Source organism: Siniperca chuatsi, linkage group LG22 (genome assembly GCF_020085105.1).
Source record: "Siniperca chuatsi isolate FFG_IHB_CAS linkage group LG22, ASM2008510v1, whole genome shotgun sequence".
In the NCBI taxonomy this organism is placed as follows: domain Eukaryota; kingdom Metazoa; phylum Chordata; class Actinopteri; order Centrarchiformes; family Sinipercidae; genus Siniperca; species Siniperca chuatsi.
In genome coordinates this window covers 5,963,488-5,983,171 of record NC_058063.1, presented here as the reverse complement: position 1 = coordinate 5,983,171, position 19,684 = coordinate 5,963,488, and the positions used below count along the sequence as shown (strand labels likewise).

The 19,684-nt window shown below is 40.1% G+C and overlaps 3 protein-coding genes across 6 annotated transcripts; all 3 read right to left on the bottom strand.

The window, feature by feature from the left end:
* Positions 1–411: 411 nt before the first annotated feature.
* LOC122869791 (ependymin-like) lies at positions 412–4,574 on the bottom strand. Its single transcript, XM_044183107.1, has 6 exons — positions 3,541–4,574; positions 3,296–3,330; positions 2,961–3,095; positions 2,680–2,872; positions 2,415–2,502; positions 412–1,124 (listed from the first exon to the last, which is right to left on the bottom strand). The coding sequence occupies exons 1-6, from the start codon at positions 3,605–3,607 to the stop codon at positions 1,001–1,003; spliced, it is 642 nt and encodes a 213-aa protein (XP_044039042.1). The 5' UTR covers positions 3,608–4,574; the 3' UTR covers positions 412–1,000.
* A 45-nt stretch (positions 4,575–4,619) lies between these two features.
* On the bottom strand, positions 4,620–9,057 carry LOC122869790 (ependymin-2-like). The gene is made up of 6 exons (XM_044183105.1): positions 8,901–9,057; positions 8,667–8,701; positions 8,408–8,542; positions 5,456–5,642; positions 5,277–5,364; positions 4,620–5,131 (listed from the first exon to the last, which is right to left on the bottom strand). The coding sequence occupies exons 1-6, from the start codon at positions 8,965–8,967 to the stop codon at positions 4,996–4,998; spliced, it is 648 nt and encodes a 215-aa protein (XP_044039040.1). The 5' UTR covers positions 8,968–9,057; the 3' UTR covers positions 4,620–4,995.
* A 581-nt stretch (positions 9,058–9,638) lies between these two features.
* alpk1 (alpha-kinase 1) lies at positions 9,639–19,413 on the bottom strand. 4 transcript variants are annotated; one of them, XM_044183095.1, is made up of 14 exons: positions 19,265–19,413; positions 18,267–18,505; positions 17,156–17,310; positions 16,877–17,075; positions 16,493–16,552; positions 16,300–16,386; positions 16,141–16,217; positions 15,921–16,016; positions 15,731–15,838; positions 13,537–15,388; positions 11,950–12,097; positions 11,708–11,870; positions 10,919–11,105; positions 9,639–10,718 (listed from the first exon to the last, which is right to left on the bottom strand). In XM_044183095.1, exons 2-14 carry the CDS (start codon positions 18,379–18,381, stop codon positions 10,507–10,509), a joined length of 3,459 nt encoding a protein of 1,152 aa, XP_044039030.1. In that variant the 5' UTR covers positions 18,382–18,505; positions 19,265–19,413; the 3' UTR covers positions 9,639–10,506. The 4 variants fall into 4 exon arrangements, with proteins under 4 accessions (XP_044039030.1, XP_044039032.1, XP_044039033.1 ...); XM_044183097.1 differs by lacking the exon at positions 19,265–19,413 and adding an exon at positions 18,926–19,251; XM_044183098.1 differs by lacking the exon at positions 19,265–19,413 and adding an exon at positions 18,926–19,251 and having other exon boundaries at positions 15,731–15,835.
* Positions 19,414–19,684: the final 271 nt, after the last annotated feature.

Genomic DNA, 19,684 nt, shown 5'->3' with positions numbered 1-19,684 from the left:
CATGTATGCATCTGCTTTGTTCCCCATGTGGTGAGGTCCCAACAGTGCTAATTAGCAAACGTTAGCATGCTTACTAGGAGACACAGCAACCTGAACAAGAAAAACAGAAGATTACTCCTCTTGGCTCTATCGCAAAGAAAACTATCCTCCTGAATTGGAAATCAAGGAACAAGGATGTGCCCTCCCAGATGCTAGGCTGCATCAACTTATTGGCCAAGATACATGCAACTATTGCAGTGCTTAATTTGTAAATCAGGAGGTCCTGGAACACAGAGAGGGTGCTGTTCCGGCAGGTCAGGGGGAGAGAAAACATCACGGAACGTATCAAAAATCCACAGTGCCTGGAGCACATTGGACAACGCCTAAGTGCTAGCTGTTAAAACTAAAAAAAAACTGTCAACACAAACAAAGTATTATTTATTTACATTTATTAATCAGAGCATTCGCAATAATCACTCAAAATCAGCAGTGGGAGGCGCATAGAAACAACTGTCTCTCACTCTCTCATTGACTGTTCCTCCACTTCCCTGTCGTTTCCCTTCTGTGTGTGGATTGCTACAATGGGGGGGGAAATGGAATTAGGGAAAGTTCTATTTACAACCACGAAAAGGAAGCAGGCTAAAAAACCAAACTAAGTGACGTGTGCTGTGTATCATCTCCTCTGCTCCGTTTCAGTACTATGGACAGCCTACACCTACACAAACTTGTCTTTTTGACATTTTACCAGTTTCCTCCTTGTTGCTGAGGGTATCCTAGATTCAAATCACAGTAACATTGGCTCAGGTGACGTGCACAAAACTCACACGCCTCAGGCTTCACTGCATGACCTGACTGCTCTCTCTTTAAAAAAAATAAAAGAAAGACAAAGGAGGTGCCGGATTCAATCGAATAGGTCCCTAAGACACCAATGACTGCCACTAAAAAAAGTAATAATGCAGTGCAAAGAGTCATTTAGAGTAGTCATCATCACAGTGCAATACATTTCTGGAAATAGTCTAGTTTAAAACAAGCTGAAGAAGGTTACTGGATCCTCTCCATCCTCTTCTTCCAGCTGGGCACCCTCACAGAAAGGTGGAGGGATGAGCCGTTGAGGGTCCACTAGTCCCATGACGTTGTTGAAGAAGCTGAAGGTGAAAAACAAACAGACAGAACATATGCTGAAATCATGCAGACAGAAATAATGTATGCTTCTGTAATTCTTTACTGCAACCAGGAACACAGAGGCTCCAGATATACTGAGGGGTCGGGGAATTTGGAGTGTGAGGGAAGAAGATATCATGATGAGAGCCCCAGTTCAGGCTTTAACAGCAATTTCCTCCTGTTGTTTATTGTTTTAGCTCAGAGTCTGAATTGTAATAAATGTACTATGACAACTATCCAAATAGCCTATTAAAGGAAAAATCAACTCTAAAACTGTAATGTAACAGTAAAAACTGCGTTTGGTAAGATATTTCATGTTCATACTGACATTACTGAAGGAATAGTTTGACATTTTGGGGAATTATCTTATTTGCTTTTTTGTCGAGAGTTAGATGAGGAGATTAATACCACTCTCATGTCTCTATGGTAAAAGCTAGATGATATGATGATATGATATAAAGCTAGAATCAGGAGATGGTTAGCTTAACTTATTCCAGCACACAACCCCTTGTAAAACCACAAATTGTTATTTTTCGTACAAATTAAACAAACAAGATATAACATGTTGATTCGATTTTTTTTAACCTTTGGACAGAGCCAGGCGAGCTGTTTCCCCCTGTTTCCAGTCTTTATGCTAAGCTAAGGTAACTATATCCTGGCTGGAGCTTCATATTTAACAGATAGATATGAGAGTGGTATCAATCTTGTAATCTAACGCTCAACAAGTAGGTGAGTAAACTTCTCTCCCAAAATGTTGGACTATTCCTTTAAGATAAGTAAGCTCTCTTATATGTTCTATATTTTTTTTTACTTCGCTTTTCATTTGAATATACAGTTTTGTTTTTACGTTTTGCTCTCACATACACTATATGCTTTTTCTTTATGTTGTGTCTTGGTGAGCTGAAGGCATTGGTTGGACAATAGAAGTTTCTCACAGCAAACATTTTGACTCTGCATAACAGGAAGTACACAGATTTAACTAATAACTTTGGTCATGGCTCTGTTCCATTTAAGCACAATACCAGTGCCCACGCACTGATACACCTAAATGAAATGTGGTCATTACCGATGTTGTTAGTTCACCTGTGTTTGATGAGTCGAAATATCCTAGAGAAAGGTCTATAAAGTCTTATTGTGTGACATTCTCTATATTTTATTTTTCAAACAAGCTTCTCAAAAAGCCTATCTGGTGAGAACTCTTATACTTCCCATTTGTGAGTTGTCATGTGAGTCGTAAACTTCCCATTTGTGAGTTGTCATGTGAATGCACTGACCTGGTCACCACCCATCCATGTCTATCGGTATGAAACAGAGTGCTGACAGGAACACATCCAAACTCAGTGACAGTGCTCATGTACTTTGCTGCAGAAACAGAAGTGGATCACAAGTGAGCTGAGGCAGCACAACCAGACAGGCAGGTTCGATTGGATTGCAGCGATTAGACGGAAGAATCTCAGAAAAGTCATGTGCTGCAGTACACCTCATGACTTTGCAATTCTTCTGTCAAATTTCCTCTGGGCTAGTTTCCTCTTACTGTACCTGTTCCCTTTTTCAGCTGCATCTCTCCCACCCAGGTGTTGACCAGGACTCCCTGTCCTGGACCAGAGGAGCTGCCCAACACAACCTGTCCCAGCAGGGAAGCATTCTGTGGGATCGCCAGCGGGTGGAAGTCTACATTCAGTGGCTTCTTGCAACATGTGTGGTTCCTGTAGTTAATCTTATACATAACACCCTAGAGGACAGGATGGCATTTTACAGTGATTTGTGTTGTACATGACATCTGCTAATGTAGATATTATTGCTATGTTGCCATGGTCTACCTCTCTGTAGAGTAGAAGTACATCAAGGTGGAAGGTCTTGTTGTTATAAGATCCAAACTCTGTGAGGCGGATGCGCTTTCCCAGTGCGTCATAGCTGTACTTGGCAAAGGTCATCAGCTTCTCACTTTGGGTGGACTTGGAAAATGACAAAAATGTAATTGGAAGTTTTCTTATTAAAGTGAGCAATGCTTTGGCTGTGAGACCATATGACTCCAAATTAGACTTACTTTGAATAACAGGAATCCAGTATAGTGAATAAAATCTTTTTAATGTATTGTCAGGAAATGTGGTTTACACAGTTGCATAATTACTTGCGTGTGGAGGCAAACACTTACCACAGAGAGGCTTCCAGTCAGCAGTGGTGGGGATCCTGTTAAAATGAAATAAGTGTTTTTATCGTTTTATTATAAATGGAGCATTTACATCACAACTGTGCCACGCTCGCAACATAGTATTTCCTCATGAATGCTACAGCAAAAACAAAACAGCATGATCATTTATAGGAGGTGAATTGCTGAGATTGGAGGCAGAAGAAAACTAAATGTACAAATTAAGTCAACATCTGTGTTGTCGTACTTACTGCATTGCTGCGGCGTCTGAGCTAGGCAGCCCACTGACAGGCACGCAAACAGGACAAGGGCTCTCATGCTGTCTGATGGTAGGCACACTTTCGTCTGCACAGAGGCAAATATACTGCTGCTTCAGAACGCTCGCTTCCTTATAAACAAGCTGATGAGGCTCCCAGTCAGCATCCACTGCCAGGTTTTCTTTGTGTCCTCCTCCTTTCCTGTGTAGCTTTTACACCTGTCCTGTTAGAATAAAGGTAAAACAGACACCATTAGTAATAATATGGAATGTGTGGTGTCCTGGTGACTCAGCTTGCACAGCTCTTAACAGATGTTCTGAGTTTGAACCTGGCCCTAGATGTTTATCTCATGTCATCTCCTCTCTCTCGCCCGGTCCTTGCTATTTCGTTTTGTAGTACCAAATAAAGGCAAAGATCTTTTGACTTCCTGGGAATTTAGGAGGAGAATTTGGGTTCAAGAGGTAAAAACATAATCTCTCTCATTTTCCTCTTGTACAGCTGAAATCATTCCTATGCAAATGAAAAGCATACCAAACGTTTAGTTGCCACTCCAGTGGCCCCGTGAGGCTTTAATGCTCATTACAATACACAATTCTTTTTAATGTAAAAGGAGAGAGAAAAGGTTCTAGCTGTGTTGTGTAATCTTGTTGTAATACGTAAAGGACAAGGAAGAGTTGAGCACAATAAAGATTTTTGATTGTGGGGCTCTGGGAAATAGGCATCACTGATTAAGCTGTTCTCTTTGCTCTTCATTTGCATTAATTTTCATTACCAGAGATCAACACCATATCCATTTAATATGATATGTTGCTCAAGGGACTCTTGCTTTTTTTTTTCAAATAAGAAAAAGAATCATCACAACGATATGTTTCGAACCCGATTTTGTTCAATTAAAAATCAACTTCAACATGTTTTTTAAAAATTCTGCAAAGTTGATTTCTGAAATGATATAGTCTAGATGTAGATTCTGTGAACTCTTAAATTCCTGTCATTAATCACTTTTGCCCTAATATTACAATGCTGTATATTGTACATTGTCATCAAACAGGAGACAAGAGACAAGGTGAAATATATGCATTTGTTCAGTATTCTTATATTTTTATTGATAAAAATGACAGAACGTGGTAGTATGTGAGTGGAGTCCAGAGTCTGGGGGCCGGAAAAAGGAAATACTGCACTTATAGACGCTAAATGCTCTGTAGAGCCGAGGGGAGCTGTAGAGTCAGGTGATCACATCACACAGTATTTAATCCATTGTCAACATGAAAACATCTATAAGTGCAGCTCTATTTTTAAGCCAGACATATGTATATAAAAAATTAATTTTGAAAATGTAGAATTACACATTCTTAGCAGGAGTAAATGTGATGTATACCACATAACACAGCTATGATTCAGTAGAGTAGCTCCACTTCAAATCTCAAAGAAGACATTAGTTAAAGGAGGCCCTCAGTGCTTGTTAAGGAACAAGCTGAGGAAGTCTGCTGGCTCCTCTTCACTGTCAACCTTCATCTCTGCATCCGGGCAGAAATCTGGAGGGATGAGGAGACTGGGGTCCAGAATCCCAATGATGTTGTTGAAGAAGCTGGTGAACAGAAAGACATGACGATCACTTGGTCGGATGCAAACATTTCTGATTCTCAAAAGTCAGTGTCTGTCCTGTCACTATTACACTGTCCTTTCTGCCCTATAGAGTGATTTTTACAGTGTTGACGTTAATGTAAACTAACCTTGTCACCACCCATCCAAACTGGTCAGTGTGATACACAGTGCTGACAGGAATGCATCCAAATTCAGTGACTGTGCTCATGAACTTTCCTGTAGGTCAGAGATGAAAATAAACGTGTTAATAAACCAGGATGGATGAAGAAACGGTTAAGACAGTTCTAACCATTACATGCTCTCTAACCTGCTTTGTCGGGCAGATCTCCTGTCCAAGTGTTGACCAGGAGTCCTTCTCCAGGTCCGGACGAGCTGCCCAAAACAACCTGGCCCAGCAGAGATGCATTCTTTGGGATTCCCAGAGGCTGGAAGTCTACCTTCAGAGGCCTTTTCTTGCATGTACGGTTTTGTTCATTAATGTCATACATGGTAGCCTGATGGATGAAAGTTGCAGGATGAAGATGACTATTGCTTTTTTGAAACATTATTATATACTGACTTTTTGTTTGTGCATACAGCCAAAAGTATCGCGTATGTAAACTTAGGACTTTTTTTTTATGACTATTGCTTATTTTGATTCATTTTTTTCTTTTGCACCTGACTTTTACTCTTATATATAATATAATCATTGTCTGTGTATAGATTGAATACCAATTTAATCCATTCTTTTAGCCTGTAAATGTATGCACAAAAAGAAAATGGCAGAAAAAGTTACTGTAGAACAAGTTGATATTATGTATTACATTACTTAACATCTGCAATTGTCATGTTATGTAACTCTTTAAGCATTTAAATCTGTGCATTCACATAAGTAACCTGGATTTTTCACTTATATATTTTTTCAAACCCAGACAGATAAATGCGGTTATTGTGAACTCCCATTAAAGATTATGGTTTTGTTGATGTGATAACCAAAGGACCACTCCTCGTGTAAATTATTTGCAAGATCTACATAAAATTTGTACTCACATGATTTAGGGGCAGGCAGATTTGGAGACAAATTAAAGAAAGTCCTCATCCCCTCAGCAATAAACAAGACTCACTGCACCTTTGCACAGGAACTTGGCAAATGGCAACTCTTATTATTGCTCCATTACGTCTGTTACTCCTATGTGCTGTATTTCTTAAATGTTGTCTTTTTTCATGGATGCCTTTTTATAGCTGTGGCCAGAGGGATTATGTTTTCGGGTTGTCCGTCCGTCCCATTCTCGTGAACGCGATATCTCAGGAACGCCTTGATGGAATTTCTTCAAATTTGGCACAAACGTCCAGTTGGACTCAAGGATGAACTGATTAGAATTTGGTTGTCAAAGGTCAAAGGTCCATTCTGGTATCCAGTTCTTATAATACATTCATGGATAATTCTGACAAGGAAAAGGTCAAAGGTCAACTTCACTGTGACATCATAATGTCCTGGAAAAACAAAACTTTTTTGGCCTTTATTCAGCACCATAATTTAGGAACAGAAGGGGAGATTGTGACCATATTTCACAGTTGGTCAAACACTGAATAGGTGACACTTTTGACTCAAAGGTCCAAGGTCACTGTGAGGTTTTTAGCCATAATTTAAGAATGAATTGGGCGATTACAGATGTCACACACATGTTGACTGGGACGACACAATGAGTAAACAATAACTAGCACAGTAGAGCGTAATTGGAATCACGTGTCTGCAAACAAAGTGTTGGAGGGCGCCTAGGAGGGCTTTGCATCTAAAAATGCCAGGAGAAAACAAAAGCACCACATTTAGTGTCGCTATACTCTATAAGAATCCATTTTTACATACTAATCAAGTACATGTGTACCTGTTTAGCCAATACATCTATGATGATTCTTCATTAACACTAGAACCGCCAGGAGTCACTGTATACCTAAAACCGCCAACGGGTAAAATGACTCACTATTAGAATACATTGATTTTGTGATTATTTCTGCTATACCTTGCTCAAACACACTTTGTGCAGACATTCTGCACCTCGGGTGTGCACTTATCACAAATAGGCATTTACACAATGCTTTAATGTGTTTGCGTTCCGCCTTCACCGTACAGGTCATTTTCTCCTGCGCTCTTCTGCACCTGTGAAGGTCACGTCCACTCGTGATGGCTCTTTTGATGCCATCCACTCCGCACTGTTGTAGTTATATTCTGAACACAGTCTGAATTTAAATGCAGCACACAATTTAGAAAAAATGACCACTAAAATGACCACTTATGCTAAACAGTAGGCCTACACTACGGTCGAAAACTCATTCTCATAGGTCAGAAACACATAATGAGGGCGTCGCACACCACCTGAACACACCTGTGTCAGAGGGAAAGACTACTTTAGACTAGACTGTTTATAGGCTACATTTGATCATTTTAGTATATTATTTTTGCCTCACTTTTCACGAAGGCTCTGGATCGCTGTCAGATGATGACCCACGGAATTAATAGGACGAAAATTATCTTATTCTCCATCGTAAATTTTTCCCACTGGCACTTATAGGTATAAATGGACATTTTTTAAATCTGGCTTTATCTTGACAATTTTTTAACAATAGGGGGTGCTACATAACACACTTTTGGGAAAGGTCAAAGACTGGGGGATTTGAATATTGTTTTGACACAAAGTTACATACAATTGAAAAACAGCAGTGGGTAAAGTTGACCCGTTGGCGGTTCTAGTGTTAATCAGTTCAACAATATATATTCACTGGAATCATACATATGTATCATCAATATAGTGATACACTTTATACCATTTAGTCAATTTAGGGGTGTCAGGATATACTGATATTTACAATAATCGTGATATTTAAAAGTTAAATTGATATTGTGTTAATAATTTCACATATGATAATATCCAGTGCCTCATATCGTGATAATATAGATAATAAAGAGTTTGGTCTAGACTGCCCTATAGGAAAAGTGCAATGAGATGACGTCTGTTATGAATTGGCGCTATGTAAATAAAATTCCATTGAATTGAACTTCTCCTTGAAAAGAAAGACGATAACAATTTCTGAATCATAATTTGAATTTATACTCCTCAGTTTTTCAAATATTAGAAACTGAGTATAAACTTTGAGTACAATCTTCCGAAGCAGGTCTCTGTGCTTCCACTTCAATACAGTTCTTTTCCTTGTATTTTTCTCTTCTGATCAGGAGCAACTGCACTCTAAAATAAATGTTTGGGATGTTCATGTAATTGCTCACCTCTCTATAGAGCAGAAGGGCGTCTCTGGTGAATGTCTTATTCTCGTAAGTGCCCAGCTCCCTGAGCCGTGTCCGCTGTCCCAGTGCATCATAGAAGTAACTGGCATAAGCCCACAGCTTTTCATTCTGTGTGGACTGGAGAAACATGAGGTGCGTGAGTTTACATCTCCCTCTTTCACATATATTAATTGTGCTAGTCATTATGCCCAGGTCCTGCTTTACTGTGCTCATACAACACTTTGAAACAATAAACACTCACCACAGTGAGGGCTCCACTCAGCAAAGGAGGACTTGCTGTGTTATGGAAGAAGATGTGTGAAATCACAACAAAAGCATTATTTAACAAAAGCACTAATTTGACACAGTAAAATAGCATTAAATAAGTAAGTCAGCAATGGAAAATGTTTCCAATACAAATATTCTTGAGTATTAGGAAAGCATAAAATTAAATCCATTCCTACAACCAAAATCAAAATCAAGTTATCTTACTTACAGCATGGGTGAGGCTTCTGGGCCAGGCAGCCTGCCAGTAAGCATGTTAATACTACCAAGACTCTCATGTTTTAGGATTCAGTGCTCTTGTTGTCAAGCAGCCACAAACACTCTGGTGCTTGAGAGGAGAGTCACTTCCTTATAAATATGGACACCGGGGCTTTGGGAGAAAGTCCTTCTTCCGGGTCTTATTTTTTTAACCCTGTCAGTCTCATGAAAGTCAAGCCCTCATACATCTGAGTGAAATGCTTCTGTTATCAGCCATAAAAGCCAGTATCTCTTCCTACAAATAATGCCTGTTCTTTCTGTACACTATAGGCTGGTTAATGTTTTTCATGGAGGACACAACTGTACAGAAGATTGTGCGTATAAGTGTTAAGGAATATTATATTTATACAAATTTTACAACCAAACTAAGAACATATTTACCTAAAATACATGATACAGTGCATTTCACTCTAGCACAAAATGCAAAAATACACTACTTTTCAGTGAGATATGTTCAGAAAAGTTCACTTTTCTTTTTCATGAAGCGCATGTAGACAGTGTGAGTGTGCACAGTGGGTCAGGGGTAAAGAATGTTTGTGTTCACAAAGATGGAGGCAAATAAACCCAGAACTGGATTTTTGCTGAATGGAGAGCAGGCTCATGTGTGCTAATGGCTCCGTGAATTACATCACTGTCATATGATGTGGAGGTGTGTGACTGCAGTCATTAGAGATTGTTGAAACAAATCTTCTTGCCTTATTGATTTACTCTATTGAGCACATATAAACTTTATTTAACAACAGCATTTACTGTATACATTCACAATAAAAAAATAATCTCCCTGTGATTCAATATTTACACTTCACTTCAATGTTGCAATTGACTTACATAGTAAAAGTTGAGGTCATACACTTTAGGAAACCTGCAATCATGCAGTTTGTTTGTATAACCAGGGGACAACACATTTTCTCCTTTATTATCATCAGTAAGTAAAGCACTGGCTACATTAATCTGGGCATATTTCCCTATTCTGACTCAATCATTCTCCATTGTGATAGGTTTTACACTCAACATTATTTGTCACAGTGGCAGGTGATTCCTGCATTGTCAATCCAGTTAGACAGCAAGCTAGTCGCATACTGAAGAGACAGTGAGTGTGGAGAAATAATCACCTGTCTAACACCAGATATGCCAATAATTTAAATGACATCCAAGTTTATGGTTTAAACATTTAGCACCACAGGTTAAACTATGGTTATAATTTTATATTATATTTTATAAAACCTCACACCTCTCACTTCCATGACTATTACAACAAGCAAATATTCTACTTCTGTTTACATGAAAGGTATCTATACACCCCTGCTGTGTCTAAGGTTACCAGAATAGCTGAAAATACTTAATTTATATCAGTTGTAGATAAAAAAAAACAAACACAGAAAAATACAGTACATTGATTGTAACTGGGGTCACTTTATCAAAATTATGTAAACCTCTAAATTTCAGAAACTTGCATCAACAGCATTTTACTCATATTTTATAATCTAAAAACATATTAATTTCCCACTTAATTTCGAAATACAAACACCCATACACAAACACTCAACAACTGCAACTTCTCAAAGTTTCTGAGGCAGTACATGTGGCTGTCTGACCACTGGAGGTAGTTTGAGCAGCTGGCAAATGCCATTGCACTCTGGTCCATGTTGCTCTTCTAAGAAGTACCTGAGGCCTCTGGCAGCAAAGTTGGAGGGGCCTTGAGGGGTCATGGTGGAGTGAATCTGGGGGTCAGTGAGGTAGGTCAGCCCTTTGCCATTGGCTGTCACCCACCCTGTGAAAAAAAAGGAAGGATTATGATGTGTTCACAGCTAAGAACAAATTCATATACAGTATATACTGTATATACAGCATATATATACAATTTTCAGGTAGAAAGGAGTGCGACCTTTCCCATATGAGAAAAATACACTTCAAGTTTGTGGAAAATCATCTCACTATCAGTGATTTCAGTGATCAGTGACACACACACACCTTGCAGGTCTACAACAACTTCCTGGCAGTCAGAGAACAGGTAGGTAAAGTGTCCAAAGGCAAGGCCATATTCTGTAGCCTGGAAACTCTTGTCCTTCTTTCCAGTGTTGTTGGTCAGTTTGACAAAGTCTCCCAGCATGTAGGGCTCCACTGTTACACAGCCCACAATCTCATTTCCATTCAAAATCTATTCACAAGTGCAGAAAACAAGAGGAAAATTAGGAAATATTTAAAGTCTTTGTACACAACTCATTAATATGGCTGCAAAAATACAGTGTATTTGTGTAGTATATTTTTCTTCTGTAATCCAATGGCTTTATTACGTCTCTACAGGTAATTAAATGTGGTGTTTCATGATAGTAAGTGTTCTGTTACTGCTCAAAATGGCTAATTCAATCCAGAGTACAAGTTCTTTTTTGGTTGCACTCATTCAGGGAAGAGCAGAGACAATTAAGAGAATCCTCGCCTAAAAGCAATTATTTGTGTCATAGCTTCCCATTTTATATAATAACCAACAAAATATTGGCTCTACTACTGTCATGAGAGTATATTTCTAGCTGTAAACTGACAACTGGAGGGTGTACTGGGGTATTACATTGGAATTTCAACCAAAACTGCTCCAAGGCTGCTGCAGGCTATCCTGCACTCTCTGAAGTTATGTATATGTTTAGGGGAGTCCAACTAAAGTGGTATTTATGAATTTAGTAATCTGCTATCTCTAGTTTCCCTAAATGAAGTAAAACTTTATGTTTATTTTATGTTAATTTCATCTTTATGATTTGGGCTCACCAATAGTGCTTCCGAGGGAATGAAGAAGATCTGAGCCATGACTTCCTTGTCGTAAAGACTCTTATTAAATTCAGTCACATAGTACTGGGCTGTCATCTGTCTCTCCACATCTTTCAGATGAAACTGGATCTCCTTTGGCTTCAAGTAGTCTTTCCCCACATAACTAAGAACATAAACACACAGACAAAGTGAGGCTTGAAGTCGTTATGTTCAGGTTGTGCCTAGTATGTGTAGCTGCGTACCTGCTTAACCTTTCCTCCTGGTGTAAAAACTGTACCCATATTGCTGTTCTCTGCTTGCCTTGCATCCCCATCGGCTCCCCGATGTAAACGCAGGTCTCCCTGGCTGTCCACAGTCCTGTGGCTTTGGAGAACTTTAAATGAAGAGCACCTAATAAACATGACATTCAGAGATTAGCAGACAGTTGCAATCAGTGCCTTATTCACTCCTTAAGACACGGTTGGGTTTCTGCATATAAAAACGCTTACAGTTGACTGAACCTATTTGTGCTGGTTCTGATGCAAAGGCATATTGGCTCAGAAAATGTGGGCATAGAAGCACAAGACTTAAGAGTCAACAGCCATGCTAGCAGCTCTGTGAGGCTTTAGGCACAGCGCTGCTTTGAGCTGACATGCTCACAAAGACAATGCTGACATTTAGCAGGTTTAATGTTTACCATGTTCACTATCATAGTTTAGCATGCTAACATTTGCTAATTAGCAATAAACAGAAAGGGCCCTATTTTCGTGGCAAACAACCTTGGAATTCACTTTGCCCATCTGTACGGTATTTTTTTGCACATGTGGTGAGACTGACCCTCGGAGGGCTGAGTCAACAATGATGGCCACTCGAGGTGTATATCACCCACAATGCATTGCAGTTATGCATTTGGTGCAAGAAAATACATCCATGGTTGGGAGGCAGTAATGTATCTATAAATGAATTATTGATTCTTTTAGTATTTGCTGTGTTTAGCTGCTTTATACTGTATGGAAAGTTTCTCCTTCAGTTAATGTAATCGCTGCAGCCATCTGAAGACAGCAGGACACATACATTGATAAATCTGCAGCCTCCGATTTGAGAAGTGCTACGTCAGAGCACAGTGCCATTACGCAAATAAACTGCTTCACCAAAGTATTATTATTGGTTTCTATCTAATTAATTGTTCTGCCTGTTCCGAATGCAGATTTGTGGAGCTGTGTGTTTACGTCATGCCACTCTGCACCATCCAGAAAACAATATAATTTCCTGGAGAAGCCGTTTTGCTATTTATTGAGCTGTTGTCGTCATGGCACAAATGTTTCAGAACAATGAGACCAGTGATGTGACTGGCTGAGAACATATTTATTAATCACCACACCCTCCGATTTTATATTCCACCTCACTAGGCCCTTTTGCACTTTGCAGCTGAACATACATGAACCAAAATAGCAGGTGTGCTTGGAGACGTCCACACAGTCCATGCACCTAAGACCTACCGCTTTGTGCTGGTCGTTGCGCTTGCACGATTAAAATAGGGCCCAGAGTACAACTGCCACTGATGGGAATGTCATTAGTTTTGCAGGTATTTTGTCATAAACCAAAGTATTATAAAAATTAAAAGTTTGAACTGATGGTTGCGCTAGATGAAAAGTCAGGGTATCACCAAAGTTATTGCAATTAATTACATTACAACTTCAATCCATGCAATAGTTGTTGAGACATTTCCATCTGGACCAAAGTGGTGGACTGCAAGACATTGCCATCCGTAGAGCCACACTGCTAGTGTGGTTAAAAAGATATACTGATGATGAAGACAAATTTCAACAACAATGTGAATTCAAACTTACTGTAGGCAGTTCTGTGTTGCTTCAGTTTGAATTGTGTCTTGTCACTGTGCAATCTCTTCAGCAGACATTCATGGCAAACTCCAGCCAGTAGGGCTTGGTAATCATGCTGTGACAACAAATACTGTGACTCAGGGACAACACCATCTACAGTGCTGTGCTTTAGGCAGCTGTAGCAGAAGGGGTTCTTCCTCTGAGGGACATTCACTTTTTCTTTAGAAGTGACTTCAATGTGTTGGTGTCCACTTTGATTCTCCTCCAGCATCTCAAATGAGCTCTCTGTGGAGGTTTCGGTGGAAGCACATTGTTCTGGGACAAACGGGGAAAGGTTTGGGTGTGGGGTTGCTAAGGAGTTTTTGGTAGCAGGTTTTACAGATACTGAGTCAACTTCAGTGTCCATATGTGGGTCAACATTAAGGCTCTCCAGAGGCTGTGGCTTGGATGAGTCTCTGAATTCCCATCCAGGTGTATGGTTTTTGTGTGTGGGATCATGAGCTGAATCACTGGTTTCAGAATCAAGTGTTTCCAAGAGGAAGAAGCTCCCATCGGACTCTGGTGACTTACTGCTTTGGCTGGTTCCTGCTTTTGATAGGCTACTTGGCTGCGGTTTTCTGTTTGTGGGGGAGTTTGGGTCAACTGAGATTTTCTCCCATGATGACTGGGAACTGAAACTGTCACTGAGAGAGCTGGAGGATGTTCTGATAGTTAGCTGGGATAAGGATTGTACTGCTCCTTCCGCTTCTGACGGTTTCAGCGGCACACCAACATCAGTCATGCAATCCTCCTCAGTGCTCAGTGTCTCTATTCCAGCTTGTATCACTTCAAACTTCTCTGAATCACTACTGGCATTGGAGGAGGAAGTGGCAAGTATTGCAGATCTCTGGACTGTATGGGAACTGACACCAGAGTTACAACCCTGTAAGTCTAGCTTCTTGTTTTGATTCTTGCCAGTGGATTGTAGCATGCGGTCTGACCTATCATCATCAACCTCAGTGGTCAGACAGCTCTGATTGCTTGCATTTGCTTCCTGTTCAATGGCAATACTTCCTGTGTAGCCGCTGCTGCTGGGCCTAGGAGATCCCGAATTACTCAAGGAGAAGTTCTGCCACGAAGAGCCAAGGTTATCTGTGCTTCCTAGAGTGGTACACAGGTCAGACTTTTGAGGTGGGTGCACAGCAGATGAATTTGAACCTCTCTGTTGTGGCTCCTCTCCTTTGGGTGTATCTTTTGACACTTTGCAAGCCTCAGTGCTACATTCTGTGTTGAGTGTACCAATGGTTGTCCCCAGTGCAGTTATACATAGCCCCGCCCCATCTATCTTGTCTTTAGTCCCCTTACAGTTTGTGTTGGTTGTCTCACATAGTGATTCGTGATATTTTTGGAATCTCTGCATCACCTTAGTGAAACCTTCCAGAGTGAAATCAACCAGTGTGTCTTTGATGTTTCTGTAGCTGTCAGGGATAAAAGACCCTTTGTCTGAATTAAGAAAAGGCTCCACTCGCAACAGAAGCTTGACTTGGGAGACCAGATGCATAATATCAGCACAGAGGCGGTCTTTGTCCTGGGTATCTGCATGGCAGTAATCGTAGAAATATGCAAAAGCTTTTTGGCAAGCTTGAGTTGCCTGCACCTCAACATCCTGAGGAGTGCCAAGCCACTTGTGAGCGACAGTGAGGGAATAGGCAGCCTTGAGGAAGCTGTGAAGCTCCTGCTTGCTGGTGACCAGCTCACCCTCTGCTTTGGTGAGCAGGCCGATTGCAAATGCCTCTCTAGCCTGCAGGAGGAAAGACTGCCTTTGAGAGGCAGGGCACTCCACTGAGAAACTGTACGATAACAAGCAGGTCCCTTGAGTTGTCTAAAGAAAAAGAGGTCAGAGTAGTGCAGAAGAATAAGTAAAGCTCAATGAGTAAGATTTATACCTTTTCAGAAGATATTTTTGTTGGACCTGTTCTCTCATTAGCTACCTTAATTGTCTCTGTTGTGAAACTACGAGTTTTTTCTGTCAGAGGTTTTCAAACTGTGAGGTTGGTCTGCCCAAGAGGGCGTCTGAAGGGGAGGCACGTGAAGCGTGAGCCTTAATTTGTGCCAAAGTTTGAGTCACAACTCAGTCAAATGTCAAACAAACACACAACATTTTGAAAACCTCTGATTTATGTCAGTTGAGCCATGGCAGAGACCCTTCAATAAAACTACTTACCACATTGGTCAACACATAGAGTGAAGTGTACTGGCTGTATACGACCGCCATCTTAGCTGCCTGGGCTGCTGAAAGAAGACGATGATTCCTGTCCCCGAGTAAAGACTGCTGCAAACATGCAGACAGACATAAACAAGGAATTATACAAAGCCAATAATATACAAAACAACATTATAACAGTTAGACTTACCAAATCAATATCTGGATTAGTCCTAAAAGCGTGGAAGTCCTCATCATTCATAGACACCAATATGTTGGCCAGTATGCCAAGAGAGGTTCCAATGCCCTATAAAATATACAGATATGCAGAGCAAAGGTTTATAACAGTGTTAGACACCGCGGGATGTGCATGCCTACGAGCTCATAATGTGGCAACTGCGATGACAATATTGTCGTTGTGTCTGTGTTACCTTTTTATCAGGTTGAGGAAGTGCGTAGTAGCCAGCCAGAGAAGCCCAGATTAGTTCTGCAGCCTCTAGCCACAGGCCTGAAACAGAGCACAAAAATAGCCATACTATCAATGTATCAGTGGAGTCAACTGTTGTCTTTCATTCAGGAAAAGATCTTACCTAGCTTTTGCAAAATCATTCCACGCACTTGAACACTAACGGCCTGCACAAGAGCCCTGTCACTTTCAGAGTGGTACGCCCAACAACCTGTATAAGAAAACAAAGATTTGCTTTTTATTTACCTTGTAAAAAAACAACATAATAACATAATACATCATTTAAGCAAATTAAAATGACATAGCAACGAACCTACCTGTGGCCCCGCTATTGTTAATGAGACTGCTCAGTATGTATTCTGCCTTCTGTAGTTTGCCTGTAGGGAAGATGATTATAACGTTCACATTTATCCAGCTCTGTATAACAAACCCAAACAACAAATATCTCTATAATGAAAATGTGTAACGATGACAAAGTAATAAAAGCCTTTTCTCATGTCATTTCCATATTATTATTATTATTATTGTTGCGTTTGCATCAATCACTATTATATCCCAAAACAATGATTAGGATGATGCATGTGTGTTACTCATCCATTCACATTATTCATTGCCAGTGGCTCCCCACAAAACTAACAATAGTAATGAAGTATCATCAGCAGTCACAATACACTTAACCCCACCCCTCCCCCACACTGTACCAGAGTTAAGGTAGACTCTGGCCTGTCGTATGACCAGCTGGGGGGCCACAGGGGTGTCAGGGTGGCGTCTGTGGAGCAGCTTGGTGATCTTCAGCAGCCGACTGGACTCGTCCGTCCAGTAGAGGAAGCGGTCGATTAAGAAGACCACCGCCAGTGCCGTGCATGCCTCCTGAGCCATGATGGAAGCCTTTAGAACAGCCTGGCAACATAGTAAACGTATATGTCGTTTGTTTTCAGTAACACCATAAGGAAACCATTACTTAGCTGTGTGATTATTACCAGTAGCTGAGCTAGGTGCTTGCTGATGAGATCACTGAGATTGGTCTTGTCATTAGCACTGACTGACTGCTTATACTGCCACTTCTCCGGCACGAAGGGCCACTTCATTTCCATTGCCTCCTGCAGGAGAGAGGCCAGTTCTGCACACAGAGAGTCTACAGAAAACAAGTGGAATTTCATAAATCCAACAAAAGTGTGTGGCCTAAAGACTTTGAAACCCCAAGTCTGAACAAAACGGGAAATACTTGATAAACTTATTGAACTTTTTTTGCAGGAGGGAATAAGGTTACTTAAAGCTACGCTAGAACACTTTCTACATTATCAACTTCATTCAGGAAAAGCTGGACAGATCGCTATTTAGAAAACTTTTGCTCTTATTTTTACCACGTGTGTTGCTTCTAGAGGGCAGCAAAGTCCTCTTACTTGACAACATAATTTGCAAAATACTGAGAACAGAGCTTCAAATTGTGGGGTTGGGACTCCCTTCCCACATGCAGACGCACTTTGTGACTTAGTTTTAGTAGTTTTGGACAGTTTTAGGAATGTTGTGTTGTACAATTGCTTCAGTGTCTTTTTAGGATTAAATAACAGGAGATAATTCACATCATACCTTTGGTAGAGGTGTGTTATATGTGGGAAGGGTTAAATGTATAGTGCGCATGCACCAACCCACTTGGTACTTAATTTATTTTCTGACCTGTATTATAGTGTATTATATTTTTGCTTAGTACTTCTATTCCTGTGTGCACTGACATGATAGTGAGCTGCTGTAACAAAAGAGTTTCCCCTCGGGGATCAATAAAGTATTTCTGATTCTGATTTCTGGTTGTGATGTGGGAATGCAGAGGGACTGAGTTATACTGAGTTTAGAATGAGGTTTATAATGAGCACTGCCCCAGCTTATGCTACTGAAAAGCATTAGCTACACAAAAGGAATCCTCTCAAATTCATGCCAACTCCATGTTAAATGCACTGGCCATTTGTAAAGAGTGCCTTTGTCCCTCATTCACAACACAAACCATATGTGTGGATTTTATGTGAGTGTAATTCCACCACCAAATCTCCTCATCTCAAATGAAAATTGACCACATAGCACCATCTTGTGTCTGACCTCTGCAGCTACAGTAGTTCAGCCTCTCTGCCTCAGTGGGCTGGGTGGACTGTTGAGTTGCTGCTATTGCTCTGAGACACTCCTCCAGTAAATCCCCCACCTCCTGGCTGTCCATTGCGGTAAACAGATATTGTAGCCGTTGCCTCGGATGAAAGGATTTCCTCCTTTCTTGGCCTCTTCACCGCTGTTTCTGTATTATATTGATTCAAGAAGGGGAATCCCATGGAATGACCAGACTGCTGTTGAGAAAGGATTGCACCATCAGGTCTCTTTGTAAATTTCAAAACGTGAAAGATTCAATCAACGCATGAATAAAAAAAAAACTCCCATCGCAAATAAATTAATAAATAACAAGAGCTTAAATTGTTTTTTCCCCAATTAAAATACATATACATGTGATATCTTGTAATTTTATGAACAGTACAACTTTGCTGATGTGCCTGTATTCCCATAAAACAATGTCCCAGGTAATGAAAAATCAGTTTATTACAATGTGTCTATAACATTTAACAATGAATTTATAATGACCTATAATAATAATCAGAATAATAATAACGATCAGAATATTTTGCTACCCTGCAGCAGATATTCAGACTTATCATATAGCTACAGTATTATATACAAAATGTGGAAAAGTTATTTTAGGTGTATGAACTTACTCTCAGTCTAAGGACAACTTGCAACTGGAGTGACCATAGAGAAGACACACAATATTATGGAGTATGATGATGTTGTATAGGACGCTATTTTTACATTACATATTTACAAATGTTATGCCAAACACAGAGTGCAGGCCTACTGTCATTTGACAATGAAAAACCAATCCACAGACATAACTCAACAGGAGTGGAAGTCAGTGTTGTTTATGTCAACACATTTAAAATCATTCTTCTCGCTTCAGTTAAACGTTAACCTTACAAGACTGTCTCTTTTGCTACAATGTCCGATCAATGAAAAATTTATTTTCATATACAGTAGGCTAATTAAACAGCACTTACTCCGTCTTCTGATTCTCTTCTTCTTCCTGGTAGGGCAGGACTACACGGTGCTGCCTTCAAGTGCTGTCGGAAATATCGCAATTCCAACGTCAGAGAGCTTGTAGCACGACTCCCAGCATTAAATATGGCAGGACTGAATGACAACGAGGAGAAGACAAGACAGGTCAGACCAGTTGACAGGACAATTTACTTTCACATACCTTTAATCAAATAAAATCTAAAAAGGTTATTGGTCGGTTAGGCTATTATATTGTATCATTATTAATTGAGTAGGAGAAGTTCTTGATAGCAGCCACTCTAACATATGGTGACACTGTATAGGCCTATATTTATGTAACACTGGGAATTGTATTTCAAGAATTCTACAAGCTTTTTTGTTCATACAAACCAAGAGACAAAATGGTAAACTATGTTTATTAT